Below are 18,752 nucleotides of genomic sequence, written 5' to 3' on the forward strand. Positions count from 1 at the left end.
TAATGCATAAATTGTGTCAGTTTGTTGTAGCTCACCAACTTTGAAAAACACCCCCTGTTCAAAATGGAAACACTCCCTAATGTGGGTTATGGGAAATTCAACATCACAGATTCCAAATATCTGTGTAATTTTGATGTGGCCCTTTTCATGGCCACAACTGGTATTGTTTTCTTCTCAAATGGCCATTGCTTCAATTTTGCAATTGGATCCAATGGCCATCATTGTATGATAGTGAGAATCATTTCTTCATTGACTTACCTGGTGAAATAAAGATGTAACCCAAAATATTTTCTCCCACTTCACGAGATAATGGGCCTTCGCTGACTTCTAATGGAAGATCCTCTAATTGCTGATTTTTCTTTTTGTTCATTTTCATTGTCCATAAAAGTAACACATTCACATCTGAAAAGCCTTTTATTGGAGGCTTCTAATAATTAGGAATTGTGTGTGTGTGTTTGTCGAGCACTGCATGGGTACTGACGTGGTAATCCTCTCATTATTCTCCATAGGGGGTTGCTTTTAGGCTTTAAAAACAATAACATGAACTCAGGGACAAACTTCAATACTTCAGTATTTGCGTGTGTGTGCGTGTGCATGTGTGTGTGTGTGTGTGTGTGTGTGTGTGTGTGTGTGTGTGTGTGTGTGTGTGTGTGTGTGTGTGTGTGTGTGTGAGTGTGTTTGTGTGCATGCGTGAGTGTGCGCGTGTGTGCTTGCATGTTTGGGCCCATGCCAGTCTCTTCTCTTCTCAGCTGGTCAGGAACTCCAAAACTGGTCATCTCAGCATTGAGATTAGAAAGAAACAGTGGAGAAGAATGTCTTTGGTTGAGCCAGTGAGGAATTTACAATGGCCTTCAGGCTGCTATGATCTCTCCCCCCACCTTTCTCGTTCTCTCAGACTCTCTCTTCACCTCACACATAGAAGACAGTTTTATGACTATTAAAGGCTAGGGGAGGGAATGCAAGGACACATTTTCAGACAGACGCCTGTGTGTATCCGACGTCTGTGTCTTACCAAACGCATACACATCATGTATAATTAGATACATTGTGTGTCATTAGATGTCTCTGAACTGAAAAAGTAGAAGAGTTGTCGAATAAGTGATTGAGAACTTGTACCGGGCAAATAAAATTCTCCTGTCGAGATGACAAGACCACAGGGGGGCCTCATTTTCTCTTTTTTTGTTTTATATTTAAGAAATGTTTGTTTGGTGATCCTGACAGCCAAGTACTGTATTTAGGACACACAAGGAATTTGTCTCCGGTCGAAAACGCTATACTGGTATCATCATAAAAAAACGACATGACAAATAAGCCTGAACATTGTATGCGATCAGACTGATATTTGTCTCAGGCCCCACTTCCATCGACACCACCATGCTTTACTGCGATGTGTTAAACTTGCTGATGCGCTCGGCAAAATTGACTTAAAACATACATTTTGGATATATGGACAGTCAAAATCTCTCCAAAAAATGACCACGTGTTACTCTGATGAAACCATAGTTGAACTTTTTGGTCAGAATTCGGCAATGTACATTTGGTAAAAGTGCAACACTTCTCCTTATCAAAAGAACAGTGTGAACTGTGGTGATTAATTGTGGTTGGCGGCATCATACTTTGACAGTGTTTTTGTTTTCAGATTGAATGAGCGCTAAACAATGTGCAAGTAATTATCCATAGTTCCACATAGGAGTCCGTCTAAACACAACTCTTCTAAGGCTGTTGCTGGAAACAAAAAGGCCAGGAAAATCCGACTAAAACAGCCTAACTCTTTTTGAGCTTACTCAGGGGCACTTTAAATGGTGAAGGATGTGTGCAGACTCTTACTGGACACGAGTATGAATGTGACTGGTTAATTATTTCTAAACGCAGCCACATCCACACATTATAAGGGTTTTTGCACACTTGAGCAAGCACTTCATTATAGTTTTCTTTGTTTCAAAAATCCCTTCTTGAAAAGTCAGCATAGGTCACATTAATGGTGAAAAAAAGTATAGAAAAGATTTCTCATGCCATAACATTTTTTCCATTGAAAAAGTGCATTTATAGGTAACTGCATACTTTATATCCATCGATTTTCAATGCAATTATTTTCACTAGGATCCCATCCCAGCTGTCATCGGGCAGTAGGCAAGGTATACCCTGAAGTAGTTGTCAATGTCAGGGCACACATAGATGAGCAACCATCCACGACCGCAATCACACCAAGGGAATTTTTTGAGTATTCCATTAAACTGCTACAAGTGTTTTTTTATGTGGGAGGAAACCGGCTTGCGGGAAAACAGCCAAACTCCACACAGGAGCCAGAATCGAAACCTGCACTGCGAGATTGAAATGCTCATCTGTTAATCACCGAGCCACCGTGAGACTTTATATACAGTATCTATTGTAAATTAGTTTTTTTTGGCATTTTTAATAATAATAATAATAATAATAATAATAATAATAATAATAATAATGAACAATAGGAAGCATGAGAAAAAAGAGACTAAGACGTTAGAGAGTTCCCAGAGGGTAGGGGAGGCAATAGACAAGGCTCGGTCCACCCAGGTTTAGAATCTGGCATCCCAGTGGCCATTGGGATGTCAAGGTTTGTGTTTGAGGAGCGGAATTTTCAGAAGGATTGTATTGGTGAACGGCAGAAAGGTAGGAGGGGTCCTGATTGTGAATAGCGTGATTGGTGTCTCGGACTACGGTAGTTTAAACTGAATTCGCCTGGGAACAGATCATGGCTGACAATATGGGTGAGTAATGTAATATTATGTATGTATTCAATAATAATAATAATAATAATAATAATAATAATAATAATAATAATAATAATAATAATAATAATACATTACATTTATAAGCGCCTTTCAAAACTCTCAAAGACACTTTACAGTCAATTTCAATCCTGATCGGCCCTTTCAAATAATAGTAATAATATATATCCATATATGGTTAAGGTCACTCAAGATTAACTATATTCATATTGCTCTTCTTTCATGAAACTATCATTTTTCTTGTGCAGATGAAATAAGCCTCCGACCGCTGCATGATAGTGAGATATTTGAAGGTGAAGGTGGGGGATTGGCTGATGTCCCGGTGTCGATGCCTGGAGCAGGCCCAGGATGCGGTGAGGGCGAAGGAGCCATTACTCCACCGATCCAGGATGGAACTGTTGCCGGGGATGACGCCGTGCCAGCTGTGGAGAGAGAAACCTGGACCAGACAATTGGACTTCATCATTTCCTGTGTTGGTTTTGCTGTCGGCTTGGGCAACGTATGGCGCTTCCCTTACCTTTGTTACAAGAACGGAGGAGGTGAGTTTCACAAACACTGAGTTCTTTGTCATGTGAGGTGTAAAAACTTTGTGTTGTTGCATTCACAAACACGGGCAAAGTTTGGAGTTTTTTCATCAGTAATCGTTTACAGTATTAAGCAAGAAATCAAAGTTTATCAGAGGAGGGTGTTTCAAATGAAGCTACTGTGATTAAGTCTGTGTAAGCTCTCAGTCGTACAGGAGTGGTCCATCGATTAAAATGTTTCTTCAGCCGTCATCTGTACTTCTTTGAAGGTGTCGGACGTATCGCTTCTTATCCAAGAAACTTCGTCAGCAAACAAAGTATCTTGGATAAGAAGCGAAACGTCCGACACCTTCAAAGAAGTACAGATGACAGCTGAAGAAACCTTTTCATCTACTGTGATTAATTATGTAGCAGTAGATCCAGGCTTGGATTTTCTGTCAAGATTGTCCACACATTGGGATTGACCTTTAAATGGTTTCTCGCCACCCCCATGCCACTTGTACCTGATATAAAAAGTATAATAGTCCTGAATAATCATTCATTTCTAAAATTTTAAAAAAAAGAAGACCTTGACTACCATGAAGCTTCATCCATATTATCCACACACGCGCACACACACACACACACACACACACACGCGCACACACACACACACACACACACACACACACACACACACACACACACACACACACACACACACACACACACACACACACACACACACACACACACACACACACACGCACGCATGCACAGACATAGACACACACACACACATACACACACATACAGACACACGCACGCACATACACGCGCACACACGCACCCACACACACACAGACACACTTTTTTTTAAGTTGTATTGGACATAAACTAAATTTATGGAGATAAGAATAAGAATAAGAATAAGAATAAGAATAAGAATAAGAATAAGAATAAGAATAAGAATAAGAATAAGAATAAGAATAAGAATAAGAAAAAGAATAAGAATGACAATGAGAATGAGAATGAGAATGAGAATGAGAATGAGAATAGGAATAGGAATAGGAATAGGAATAAGAATAAGAATAAGAATAAGAATAAGAATAAGAATAAGAATAAGAATAAGAATAAGAATAAGAATAAGAATAAGAATAAGAATAAGAATAAGAATAAGAGTGTGTGTGTGTGTGTGTGTGTGTGTGTGTGTGTGTGTGTGTGTGTGTGTGTGTGTGTGTGTGTGTGTGTGTGTGTGTGTGTGTGTGTGTGTGTGTGTGTGTGTGTGTGTGTGTGTGTGTGTGTGTGTGTGTGTCTTGTGACCCACAGCTCTGATACCCACTTTCTGGTATCGGATAACAATGGCCTGCTTGACACAGTCCACCCACTGTGTTCCTGCCACACACTCTTGGAGCTTTCTCAAGGTGCTCTTCCTCTGCCTGATTGTGGCATATGGACAAAAAATAACAAAAACCTGTTCAGTGCATTTCCTCCCTTGTACAACACATATCTCATCCGCTAAACAGTTTCATTGTGTCCTTGACCAGCCCAGAGTTGTGCTTCCAATACAGCAAGTTTCGGATTAGAACTGAGTAAAACTCCCACTCTGCCATACCACACAAACGGAATAAATGCTGATGTTTATTTATTTGAGACCTTGCAGTGTATGGTCGTCTTGTGATAAAAGAGGATTTACTTAATCCTATTCGGGATGCAGTTCCCCTTACGTTCAGCCAATAGGTTGGCTTGGGGTATCTCTGCAAAAGCCTTTTTACTTTCTCTACTCATTCCATTCACACCTCCCATCTCATCCAGTGCTCTCTGCTCAGTCTCTCGCTCTCCCACCCGTCTCCTCGCGAGTGAGTCATGCTCACTAGCGCGCTGGTGGTCCCATGTGTAGTGCAGTGTCGTTTTATTTGGGATTTTTGCCCATCTCGCCACCTACACCCCCCAACCCAGCTCCAGCATCGTCCCACTTTTTTAATACTCCCTTCTCTCTGATCCATCCATATTTCCCTCCTTTGCTCTGAGCCAGCCTGTATGCTGCGTCACAGGCGGTCACATGACCACCTCATTTGCTGTAGTGGTATCACGTAGTTCCAATTCTCTTCAAATGACATCTTGGATTTGCATTGATTCCTGCCGCACTCTTCTTCTTTTCCTTTCGGCTTTTCCATTCAAGGGGTCGCCACAGTCCTGCCGCACATTTTTGATATATTGTGTCTTTCTTATTGATCAAAAAACAATCCCTAGCTTTGAAGATTAATTAATCGTGAATATCTCCATCATTCCTTTGTTGTCAATAATTTTTGTCTGTTTTTGCATTTCAGAACCATGGATCAAAATGTGATTGTTTTTTGATTTCCAACAGCTTAAGTTGCACTGTGGTGTAACATACTCATATTGCAATCAGAATCAGAATCAGAAAACCTTGAATCGTCCCACAATCATAATAATTACATCATTTGTAATCTACAACTACAATTATTCATCTAGATTTCTTCTAACATTTGGTCAAATCATATGAGTGATTTCATTTTTCAAAAAAATATGTACAGTCATTTGTTCTTTCGCCAAAGGCGAGAGAGAAGAGAAATATTCATTAACTTCAATCAACCAGTTTGTTAAATTGGAAGCTACACTGGTTGCACTGGTGGCATAATTTTTTAAAATATTTGCACCAGAACTAATTTGTTGGCACCCTTTTTGGTATAATACAATAAGACCATATTTTCTCAAGTATGTAATGTCCCCGTGATGATTCTCTCCATTGGAAATGTTGCAAGGAGGTGATGGCAGTTGTGGATCCCGAAAAGCAGGCAGGAGGGAGCAGTAGGGTGTATTTGAGAAATGGTATAAAAATAAAGTCAACAGGAACAAAATCTAAAACATCAAAGTCGTTCAAACAGAAAAATACAAAGTATCAAATAAAGACCAAGAGTAAAAGTCCGCCAATAAGAAACAAACATATGCACAGCATACAATGCATACAATTGCATACACTGCATACAATGAACCGACACCGAATGGTCGTGCCGGGAGTCGTTTTGACTGCCATTGTGTGGGAACGACCAGCACCTGCGAGGCAGAAGGCAGGGCTGACGCGCTACCCATTGGTCGCCAATCCTAACGTGGTGGTCTGCCACTGATCGGGACAGCCAGCACCTGTGCAGGTGCTGGCGGGGCCGACAGCGCCACACGTTGGTCGCCAACCAGCTCATGACAAATGTATTCTTGATAGTAAGTAAGCTTGATCTAAATAGCACTATTCACAGGTAAAACCACAAAGTGCTTCACAAAATTTAAAACAGTCATAACAAAAACAATACACAAAAAAAGTGCAAGTGGAAAATTATGCAGGCATAGAACTTAACAATTAATCAAGCGGCTGTTTATATAAAACAGTCTTTAAATGTTTTTTTTTTAAGTGTCAACTGACTCCATACAGTGTAGTCATAGGGGTAGGGCATTCCATAGCCGAGGGGCTACCGCTTCAAAAGTTCTGTCATCTCTAGTTTTAAATCGGGTATGAGGGACAACCAGCAACCATTGGTCATATGATCTCAGACTGCAGGTGGGGGAATAAAAACTGAACAAAATCAGACAGATAAGAGGGAGCTGGTCCATGCAAATATCTGAAAGTGAGAAGTAAGATCTTAAAATGGGTTCTGAAATGGTCATCTTTGTTGTGTAAAGTAATCAACTGATTAATTGGTGCTGTTTTTTTCCTGCCGATGTCGGCATCAGCCTGAGAAAAATCAGTCCAGCCCTCTAATATCAATTTGACCAGCTGTTGTTACCTGTTGCAGGTGTGTTCCTAATCCCCTACTTGCTGATCATGTTCAGCGGGGGCATCCCCGTCTACTTCCTGGAAATCGCTTTAGGGCAGTTCATGAAGCAGGGTGGGGTGTCCGCCTGGAATATTGCACCACTTTTCAAAGGTTGCCACCACTCAGTGTCAGACGGGAAGAGTAAGCAGTTGATGTCATCCATTCATTGACGACCCAAACTGTTCTCCCAACCAGGTCTGGGCTTGGCTTCAATGGTGATTGTGTTTTTCTGCAACACCTACTACATCATAATTCAGGCATGGAGTTTCTACTATCTCTCACACTCTTTCACCAGCCCACTTCCGTGGGCTACCTGTGGACACGCTTGGAACACGCCCAACTGCACCGAAGACTTCCGCCGCACTTGCTACAACCACAGTGCTGTCCAGCTGTCGCTCCCACTGAACATCTCGGCAACCGGTTCACTCCTTAATGACAGCTGCATAAGGATGGAAGGCATGCACTCTCCAGTTATTGAGTTTTGGGAGTATGTATCTCGTTCCTTCAAATTCAAACATTTTTATCCACACAAAGCCAACTGCTTTATTTTGTATATTTTATTTTTGTGTGCATTGGTATGTGCGTTGAATTTTTTAGTTGTTTGGTTATGGTCATTTTCTTTTCTGCTGTTATGCTTATTTATTTTGGAAATAATGTTCGAAATTCCTACCAACAGTCCCCAAACCGAGTACAAGAGCCTTTCAAAGAAGAGAAAGCCAGCCTCGATTCAAATTCAAATTTCATGTCCATAATATGACTGGGAACTGGTTCAGTGTGTCCTCGGCCTACTGCCCGCAGACAGCTGGGATAGGTTGCAGAATCCCCCGTGACATGTGTAAGGATAAAGCGGATAATCTTTGATTCTGCAATGAATAGTATTAAATAGATATTATGCTATAAGAAATGCATATTGATGAAGCTCCCGCAGACTGTATATGCTGCACATAATTCATGTATATGCCCTACAATTGGCTGGCAACCAGTTCAGGGTGTACCCCACCTGCTGTGCGCAGACAGGTGGGATCGGGTATGGCACACCCACAACCTTCATGAGGATAAACAATTTGCTAATGCAAGAAACGTGGTGGGGTGGTCGACTGGTTCATTGGACACTCTCAATTAGACGTGGGTGTACCCAAATTTACATTTTTGGGCACACTTTTATATCTAGAATTGCCCGGACCTTCTCCACGTTTGGATAAGCGATTACTTTGCAAATGTATTGAAGCTTGTGTTCCCGTTCACAGACGTAATGTTCTTCGACTGTCCGGCGGAATTAATGAACCTGGCGACATCAGCTATAAGACGGTGTTGTGTCTTCTTGTCAGCTGGGTTATTGTTTACTTCTGCATGTGGAAGGGGGTCAAATCCACGAGCAAGGCAGGTTTCATCTTGATTTACAAATCACTCATCAAAATGGACACATGGATACACCATTTTGGGTTTACGAAACACAGATTTATGATAAATGTATACATTCGCTTTTCGCAAGCAGGTACATTTATTCATAGGGTGGATTTGTGTCTTTACCTGAAAACTGAAATAATTGTGGCATGCATTGTGCCCTTTGACCTCCCAATTAGCTTTAGTGTAGTGAGAGAACTATTGTTTGAACTGAAATATATTTGTTGTGATGTTGTGTGGTTGGTTCTTAATCATGTAAATGTGCACTTCTTCAACTAATTCGCCAGATAATAAATACACAGTAATTGCCCCTCCATCCTGGGCGTTAAATTCAGTTGCAGACTACATTCTGCCCAGCATTATCACATTACAGCCTTTTCAGGTGTTTAAACACACTTCAAAAAGAATACAAACACATTTAAACATTTAAACACACACAACACTATATTAAGAGAGCATGAGCAAAGGAAAACACTGAAATATTGTCTAAACAGTGTGGTTGGAGGCCAAGGTGATACCGTGATATAGTCAGACAGCAAAATGTAATCCACAATGTAGCAGGGATTACTGTATAAAAGTTGCACGGCAATGAAACATTTTCAGTCTCCTGTAAGCAGATCTCAAAGGGCAAGGAGAAAAAAAAGGAATAAGAATAACATCACCGACCGTAAACAGATGAGCAACATCCCACCATGTAGATATTTGCAATTTGGAACTAGGCCACTCACATCCAGATCACAGCGAATATGGGCTTTCTCAGTAATTGACTTTTACAATACGAATTTTGCTTCGACTGTTACTGAGTAGCAGGAGCAACTTTTTTCAAAGTTTGAAAATGTTTGCCCAAAACCCCTGCTATTGTCGGAGGTTTACAAATTGTCTGGCTCTCCATTTTACAGGGTAGCTTTTCGTCAAAGTAACTTAAAAGGGCCCATTACACATCAATGCCGAGGACTTAAGCTTGCTTAATCAAAGTGATAAAAACATACTTCGGTGCAGTTGTTTTTTACCTTAATGGAGCACATTGATAAGCACGAGCTTCTACCGACAGTTGTCAATACAAATGTATCTTTTTATGCACTTTAATGTGACAAAGTTTAATGTCTTCAAGTTTACTGTTAATTTTTACTATGAGTTCTGACACATAGTATTTCACTTCACCTTCACTTACCCATCAAAATCCAACAAATTTCTCCCGTATCTCCTTTTCATTATCTGTATTTTCCATGTTCCTCTAGATTGTGTACTTCACAGCTCTGTTCCCGTATGTGGTTCTGGTTGTTCTTTTGATCTTTGGGTTCACCCTACCTGGAGCATTAGATGGGATCATATACTACCTGAAACCAGATTGGTCCAAACTGGCAGAAGCACAGGTTGACTCTTATTTGTGTTAACTTCCTTTGATTTCTTTTTTGCTGCTTAATGAACACATGGCAGAATTTGACATCAAACCTTGCCATGCATAACACTTTTACATATTTGTGGTAGGTGTGGATTGATGCTGGTACCCAGGTTTTTTTCTCTTATGGCATTGGACTTGGTGCCCTGACTGCCCTGGGCAGCTACAACCGCTTCAACAACAACTGTTACCGGTAAATTTCAGCACTGTGGAAAATGTCACCCGCAGACTCTAGAAATTACTTAACATTACTCAAACATCATCCATACTTGCTGTGACCATTGATTTAAATTCTACAATTATATAATTTAAAATGCGGAACAGAAAGTCAGTACTGACAAACTAAACTACCAGTAGACTGGTCCCAAAACAAGCAAAAATAAATAAAATAAATTATAATTTTGATATCTTCCTAACCACATCTATGGAACCCACTGTTTACGTAAGTTTTCTGATCTTTGAAATAGCCACAATAGCCACAAAAATCATATATGTACTGTTGTTTTTTATATATTTTTTTTGTTTCTGTGACTGAAGACTGCTTATTTCGCAACAGTTTAACAAAATGCCTCACCCAACAAACACCATGTTTCAGACAATCACAATCACTCAAACATGTCACTCAAACATGGGTCATGCATAACATGATGTATAGTATGACAATGTAGCCACAAGGGGGCACAAGCCAGTGTCTTATTGTACCGGTCCCAAGCCCAGATAAATACAGAGGGTTGTATCAGGAAGGGCATCCGCCGTAATTTTTTTGCCAAAACAAATATGCGAATCAAACCTCTGAAAGTGGCGACCCCTGAAGGGAAAAGCCAACAGGAAAAGAAGATGTATAGTATGACAATACACCCGTTGCCCATCCAAAAATCTGGAAAGGTTATATACATTATGTAACCAACACAGAACCACAGTGCTACAACACTAACGTTTGCCTGGAGCTAACTTGCAAGTCATTTGGGTCATGAGTTATATGCAAATCTCAGTTTACTGTAAAATGCATCACATTATACGTAAATATTGACATAGCCATATTTGCTTTGCATCACCACGAGGACAACAGCAACTTGTCGAGATATATTTCGCTGCTCTTGGGCGTCCCATTCATCATCCAGCAGATCAGCTGTTCTCCTGCCAAGTCCTTGTACACGGCTTGTCCTGTTTTAACATATTAGGATGTATACTTTTCGCACTTGTAATCCCATGTTGTTTTTCTGACATCTTTTTATATTCTTCGTCCAGGGATGTGTTTGTGCTGGCAATCATTGACACCGGAACCAGCTTCTTTGCAGGCATTGTTGTGTTCTCTGTGTTGGGCTTCATGGCTGCAGATCAAGGTGTGGATATCAGTAAGGTCGCTGAGAGTGGTAAATACACCCTGAGTAGGCTGAAAAGAATGATACGAAGTCCCAATCTGAATGCCTTTTGGCACAAACTGAATGCCTCTTAAATGTATGTGTAGGACCCGGGCTGGCATTTATTGCCTACCCCAAGGCTGTGACTGTGATGCCTCTGGCACCACTTTGGTCGGCACTCTTCTTCTTCATGTTACTTTTACTTGGCCTGGGCAGTCAGGTAAAGTAGTCCACATGACAAATAAATCCTTTCTTTCATTAATTTGTCCCTTCACATTGCTATGTGTTCCACTTGTCCGGTTCTTGTGTTGCGTTTCTGCGCAACACGTTTGTTGCGTGCCCGTGCCTACATCTATTGTCATTTGTCAGTGAGCTTGTCTTGATTCACAGTTATTCCACTGTCCATTCATGCTCACTCACTGGCTATTCTTTGCCTACTTTCTTTTATGAAGAATGGCTCATATGACAGCAGTTATTACAGCTGTTACCCTTTCAGATTGTAATAATAATAATAATAATAATAATAATAATAATAATAATAATACGGGCGGTTAGTACACCGGTTTCACAGTGCAGAGGTCGCCGGTTCGCGTCCCGGTCTGGCCTCCCTGTGTGGAGTTTGCATGTTCTCCCCGGACCCGCGTGGGTTTTCTCCTGGTCCTCCGGTTTGCTCCCACACTCCAAAAACATGCATGGCATGCAGATTGACCACTCCAAATTGTCCCTAGGTGTGAGTGTGAGAGTGACTGTTGTATGTCTTTGTGTGCCCTGCGATTGGCTGGCAACCAATTCAGGGTGTCCCACGCCTCGTGCCCGAAGACAGCTGAGATAGGCTCCAGCAACCCCCGCAACCCTAGTGAGGAATAAGCGGTACGGAAAATGGATGGATGGATTTATGAGCACCTTTGAAAACTTTCAAGGACACTTTACAGGCACAGGATAAGTTTCCCCTTAACATGAATATTCTTGCAAAGATGACACCTGGAGAACTATAGTCAGTAATGCAGTGTGAGTCAGAATTCCCAAGCAAACGTTTTGACTTACAGTGAAGTTGCATCGGATGTAACAGAACACTAACCTAAAGGCTAAATTGTAAAAGATGAGCTGAATATGATTTATTGCCTCCAAATGCCTTGGAACTGATACTAAATTGGAATGCTGTTCAAATATTTTTAAAAAATCAATGCTGTTTTTCCTTTGCTTTCAGTATTTTGGAGTGGTGGGCCTAATCATTGGAGTCATGGACATGCTACCACCCACATCCGCCTTGGCTTCCTTGCGGCGAGAGGTGGTGGCAGCCATATTTTGTGTAATCTGCTTCGTCATTGACATGTCCATGGTCACAGAGGTATAAATTCAGATTCATTGCCTCACCTAGTAAACCGGACATCCTCAGGATTTTAAATACAGTATATCAGCCATTGAAAAATTGGACTAAAAAAACAAATGTATTTCTCCGTCATAGGACACATGCTTCTTTTATCTTACTTTAGCTTATCTTAAAGCCTGGGCCTATCAGTAACAAAGTCCAATATGGTTCCTGTCTGCAAGATGATTCATTTGTAACCAGACATGACACAATTCCAGATAGGTATCACATCAAAACTTTGAAATGGGTCATTTTTACCCACAAATATGAAACAAACTGCCCTCAAAGCTGCTTTGAGAATGTTTTTGACACATTTCAATGAACACATCAAATCATTTCTGGCATGACTAAGCAGCTATATGACTCTAAGATAGGTCACAAAATAAAATATTAACTGCAAATTCTTATTGTCTTATTGACTGCTCGCGTTCTTTCTGCATGCTAGGGGGGGATGTATGTCTTCCAGTTGTTTGACTGCTACTCTGCCAGCGGCATCACTCTTCTGTGGCAGGCGTTTTGGGAGTGTGTGGTGATTGCCTGGGTCTATGGTAAGTACGAGCTGTGCATTCTCAGCGTGTCTTGATTAATAAACTATGCCAGTTGACTTTCATGTGTTTGGAACCTCTTGTCAGGCGCAGACCGTTTCATGGATGACGTGGCCCGAATGATCGGCTATCAGCCCCTTCCCTACTTGAAGTGGTGCTGGTCCTACATCACGCCCTTTGTATGTGTGGTAAGTGCTATTTTGTATTGTATTTGACGTGCCCGCTGGCAGCTGCTGACGTTGAAGTGTGCTTCTAGGCATTGTTCCTGTTCCATATGGTAAACTACAAGCCCCTAACCTACAACAATGTGTACACATACCCATGGTGGGGTGAAATGATTGGCTGGGCTTTGGCCCTTTCCTCTATGCTTTGTATCCCACTCACTGTTGGATACAAGCTGCTGTGCAGCAAAGGATCACTGCGGGAGGTCAGTATGTTTGCTGACATGCCATCACAAGTTTTCTTGTGTCCAAAATCAAAAAGAATGTATCAATATAGACCATGCTGTTTGCTACATGTCATTTGGATTGCTCTATAGACAGAATGTCAAATGAATAATTTGTGATGCATGTGGAATTCAAGCAACTGGGCTTTATAGTTCACTGTTATTCAAAGAGGCATTGTCTCTTGCAATACTCATTGAAGCTGGTGGCCAGGCCATATCACAGAATATTAATTTTTCTATATATTTGAAGCCTCTAGAACAGACATGGGCAAAGTACAGCCCGCGGGCCACATACGGCCCGTTAGGCTTTTCAATCCGGCCCGCCGAATTTGCCCAAATTATAGTACAAACAGTGTCTAAAACTCATGACAAAAAGCCAGCGAACAACAGGGCAGATAACTGAAAAGTTGCCTGCCCAATCCCATTAAAAACATTGTCACAAAGTATAAAGTTTTTTTTTTAAGTCAAGAATGCACCAACTACAAATGCTACCTTGCTTAATTTAAGGCAAATGCGCATGGCTGTAAATTTTGCTACAGTAGTCGATTGTCATTGTGGTGCACAATGCAAAGTTTGCATTGATTACTTCTACCTTCCACTAAGCCCCTTTCTTAAGTCTCACGTACACTTTACAGTCACGGTTTAATGTAAATTTACGTTTTGTAGCGTCACATATGTTGTTAGCTTCTTTTGAATCTTTCTTCTAGTCTGAGGTTCTGTGCATCTATTTTGGAAAATGACATGCAATTGCACGACTTTGTAACGCTTGCGAAAGTCCGGAAGAAAGAAGCAGGCTTCTGATTGGCTGCCGAGCCGAGTATGCAAATTTCAACTGCAGGTAGTCTATGTTTGTGTGCTCGGCGACGGTATACGTGTATTGTTAGCGCGTGATGGCGAGAGCGTCAGTGAGGAGTTTGTTGAGCGCGCGGTCAGGACAAACCATCTATCATTTGGCGGAATTTAACACAAGTAGGTATTATTGAGCTTGAATATTTCGTTGTGTAATAATATGTTTTGAATGTTGAAAGTGATTCCATTGTTCAATAAATGTTGATTTCTTTAACTTTGCCCCTTCGATGGAAACTTAAAAACAGATGCAATCTTGATTAATCACAGTGCATATGTTATTTTAATCTATTTCCATTTCCTCCTCCAAGTATCTGCGAAATAGTATGCAAACGCCATATTGCTTGAGACAAATTTATTAACTGATCAGGGATATTTTTCACATTTGAAAGACAGTTAATAAATTGGGTTGTAGTGTTCTTACTGTGCTATGAGGTTTGTACATACTACATTTAAAGGACAACCGGCACCATTTTTTGTTTTTGTTTCCCACTGACATCAGAAAAACGTTTCATAGCATCTAAAATACCCAAATCAGGCAGGCTGATATTTTTAGTTAAATGAAAAACACCAATAAAAATGACTTCAAAATGAATCCGGATATGACCAGTTTCAGAAGGTCCCACCCCTTGTTCATGACGTCACACCAAGACGTCTTGCCTTGCTCGAGAATCAAAACAATGGCTTCAGATTCGGAGAAGATGTTTTCTTGTTCTTGTTCTTCTGAAGAGGAAAGCATAAATGTTTGCAATTGATTCTAGGAGTCCTCCCGTATCAATTCGAGCCGTCAATGACAGCAATGTAGCACCCAGAAAAAGCAGAAGATTGCGCCCAAGCTCCGTTGGAAATGGGCTGATTTGTCAGCTGGGAATTTGTGTCAGCGAATATCAAATAGTTGTCTTGGTGCGACACACAACGATTCACCATGGCGTTATTTATGTGTTTTCCTTCTAATTTCGCCATCAACACGGATCAACACGAAGTTTTCAGACCAAACAAAGTACCCAAAATGCATTGTATGTCGCTTTCTCGGTCAGGGGCGGTCCAAATGTGACGTCACATGGGGATCGTCATCAACTCGAAAACAAGACTTCATGAATATTCAGCGCAAGTCTTAAAACGTAAACTATAGCTATATGCTGTGGAATCTTTGTAAAATACACTCAGTCGAAGTCATTTGAAGTGATTTTATAAATTATGGACATAACTTGTTCGGAGTATTTCCGGCCCAAACACTCCCTCCAAATGCTCCTGGCCCGGCCCCTCTGTCAAATTTTAGAACCCAATGCGGCCCGCGAGTCAAAAAGTTTGCCCACCCCTGCTCTAGAAACAAACATTACTTCCATACTGGAGTCAGAAATCAGCTGTTGTCCCTCTTCTCTTTTTCAGTTTGGAACATGGAAAACATATTGTAGCAATGATGTTCCAAAGATGCAGAAATGCTTCTCTCTCACATGTAGTATGTATAGGGCAAAAAATATCAAAAGCGAGATTTCTTTTGTCAACTATTTGACAATATTTTTAGGTCAACATAATTGTCATCCAAGAGAATTGACTCTTCCAAGGGTCATGATCCTTTGGCATAGAACATTGAATAATTGTCATCGTTGGAGTGTGCGTAAGACAATCCACATCTTCATTTAATGTTCTAAGGAATTGAAAACTCAAATTTACAGTGAAAATCAGATTTGCTTTTTACCAGAAGCGAATTACCTCAATTTTTTTCATCTTTAAACATTGCAGCGCTGGCAGCACCTGACCACCCCAATTTGGGGCAGACATCATCTGGAATACCTTGCCAGCCTCCACTCGCAAAATCGAAGTCAAGTGAGCCGCCACTTCGATTGACAACACTGTGCATTACGGTAGTGCTGCCCCCCTGCGGGATCTGATGACTATGTCTTTGAAAGTGCAGTTTAACAGCTGTGTTCACCTTGCTTCCCACCAACTAATTTTTTTTCATAAATTAAGACATGAAAAAAATCAAACAGATATAATCCATCTCCAAATGCAATTGTGCTTTGAACTTATATTCAGTGTTTGCGTAGTATATGAATCAGTATTAAGATGAGGACTGCATTGTGATCAGTATTTCCCCCCATGGAAGTTAGACTAGGATATGAAGACTACAGAAAAGGTACTGTGTGAATGGCTATGAGAGACTCAATAAATCCATAATCCTTTCATAACTCAATACAGTTACATACTGTATATCAAATATGCTTTTTTATATTTGCACTATGTATAGTTCTTTATGAAACATGTTTGCACAGTTATAGTGTACATCTCAAATTGCTGCAGTGGACTGACAGTTTCCCCATTGTGGGAATAACAAAGGCTACTGATTCTGATTCTGATGACTTTGCTGATGTCAAATGTAAAATTTTCCTTCTGCAAGACTAATAAAGGTAAATCCAATCCAAAAGACCCCAAAATGTTTTTTTTTTGTGCATACATGTAGTCATGTTTCTTTTTCTTTTTTTAAAGTAGGCTACACGCACATACGCATCATATGGTGAATGAACACCTTAAAGTCACCTAACAGCATTTAAAACATCTGGCAATGAAAAAGAGAACACAAATGACAAATTCCAACTATTGTGTTCATTTTATATTTGTTTAAATGTAATGTGAAAAACAACACGGCTCACAGAAAAAAGACAATAAAATGGCAACTTTACACTGGGCACTTGAAATGAGCTCAAGAAGTCAGCAGAATCAAATGTGTGAATAGACCAACTGATTAAACGATACACCTACAGCGTTTTATACAGACGCTCCCCCCCTTTACGAACGAGGTCATTCCATATAGGTGAATATGATCGTAAGTTGCTTCAGTGCTACATTTTGTATGAAATGTATGTTTAAGTCAAACACTGAACGGGGAACTATAAAATACAGACGCTCTAACAGTCGTAAAATAAATTCACACCTACTGTACTACGATGACATATATCCTTGGGCATTCAGTAAGCCATTATTGAAAGCTGCTGGCACATAATTGCTGAAATACATGTCAGCAGCCATTACTTTTTGTAATGCATCGCGTCCTCCTGGAGCGTCAACTGGGAAGAGGGATTTCCTCCCCCACCCCGTCGCGTAAACATCCAGCCCTTGAAACCTCTAATGTGTCTGTGTGTGTGTGTGTGTGTGTGTGCGTGAAGCACAGTTCGCAGCCAATCGTAAGCGAGCTCGGCCGGAAAAAGACACGCAATACAAAATCTTATTTACAGCTTATCTGTCCGAACATTTTTCAACATTCTGTACCCGCAACAATGTTCGTATGTACCGTTATTACAAAACGGTACGTTATACAAAACCTCTAATATGTCTGTGTGTGTGCGTGAAGCACAGTTCGCAACCAATCGTAAGCGAGCTCGGCCGGAAAAAGACACGCAATACAAAATCTTTTTTACAGCGTATCTGTCCGAACATTTTTCAACATTCTGTACCCGCAACAATGTTCGTATGTACCGTTATTCGTAACTCGAATGTTCGTAAGTCAGGGAGCGTCTGTATACTGTAGAGCACAGGTGTGAAACTCCAGTCTTCGAGGGCCGCCATCCTATATGTTTTTCAAGTCTCTTTGTTGCAATGCACCTGATTCAAGGGAACAGAGTGAACTTAAAAAAACATATTGAGAATGTTGCACTTAGCAGTACAATTTCTCAATTATTTTCATCCTACCTGGAACTTCATATCTCGGGTCGGGGGAAGGGCTGGTTAAAAGGGGAACTTCACCTCCGTGATCATGGGCATGTCAATGAAGAGGCAGATGATAATGCAGATGGCAACAACCACCTCTCTCAGAAAGGCACCCAAGGTGGACCTGGGAGGCTGCATGTCCATGACTCCAGTTACGAAACCTTCTATTCCAACAAACTGGAATGAAAAAATATGGAGGGGTGTGGGGCTCCTCCTTTTATATATGCCTTTCGGACAATTCTTGACCCTGGACATGGATGGACTTTTGCAAAGAGAACAGGTTGTAAATGTATCAATAGCAAATAAATTGTCATTTATTTCCATCACTAACCCAGTGTAGTGCCAACACCCTCATTCTCAGTTAATGAAATGCTTGAAAACCTGTTATTGACCATCCAGTCAGGAAGGACAGACTGGGAGGGTTGAACTAGTCACACATACAAACATTTATGACTACTTCGAAGTTTTATCATTTTTCTAACTTTCACGGGTGTGACTGTTCAATTTACACTGGTTCGATATACATACCGGTACGTACTCATTTTTGTTTTTGTGCAATCTGCGACCTCAAGAAGTACAA

At 40.8% G+C, this 18,752-nt stretch overlaps 1 protein-coding gene across 1 annotated transcript; it reads left to right on the forward strand.

The window, feature by feature from the left end:
* The first annotated feature begins 2,728 nt into the window (after nt 1–2,728).
* LOC148903062 (sodium- and chloride-dependent creatine transporter 1-like) lies at nt 2,729–16,819 on the forward strand. Its single transcript, XM_089003353.1, is given in 15 exon segments — nt 2,729–2,744; nt 3,014–3,304; nt 7,078–7,209; nt 7,294–7,585; nt 8,346–8,478; nt 9,741–9,875; nt 9,991–10,094; nt 11,150–11,274; nt 11,370–11,482; nt 12,470–12,610; nt 13,077–13,179; nt 13,264–13,364; nt 13,433–13,603; nt 16,211–16,267; nt 16,270–16,819. Coding segments are annotated over 15 exon segments (2,004 nt in total). The 3' UTR covers nt 16,360–16,819.
* Nucleotides 16,820–18,752: the final 1,933 nt, after the last annotated feature.

Source organism: Hippocampus bargibanti, linkage group LG01, assembly GCF_051943395.1.
Source record: "Hippocampus bargibanti isolate YZ-2025 linkage group LG01, ASM5194339v1, whole genome shotgun sequence".
Taxonomy (NCBI): Eukaryota; Metazoa; Chordata; class Actinopteri; order Syngnathiformes; family Syngnathidae; genus Hippocampus; species Hippocampus bargibanti.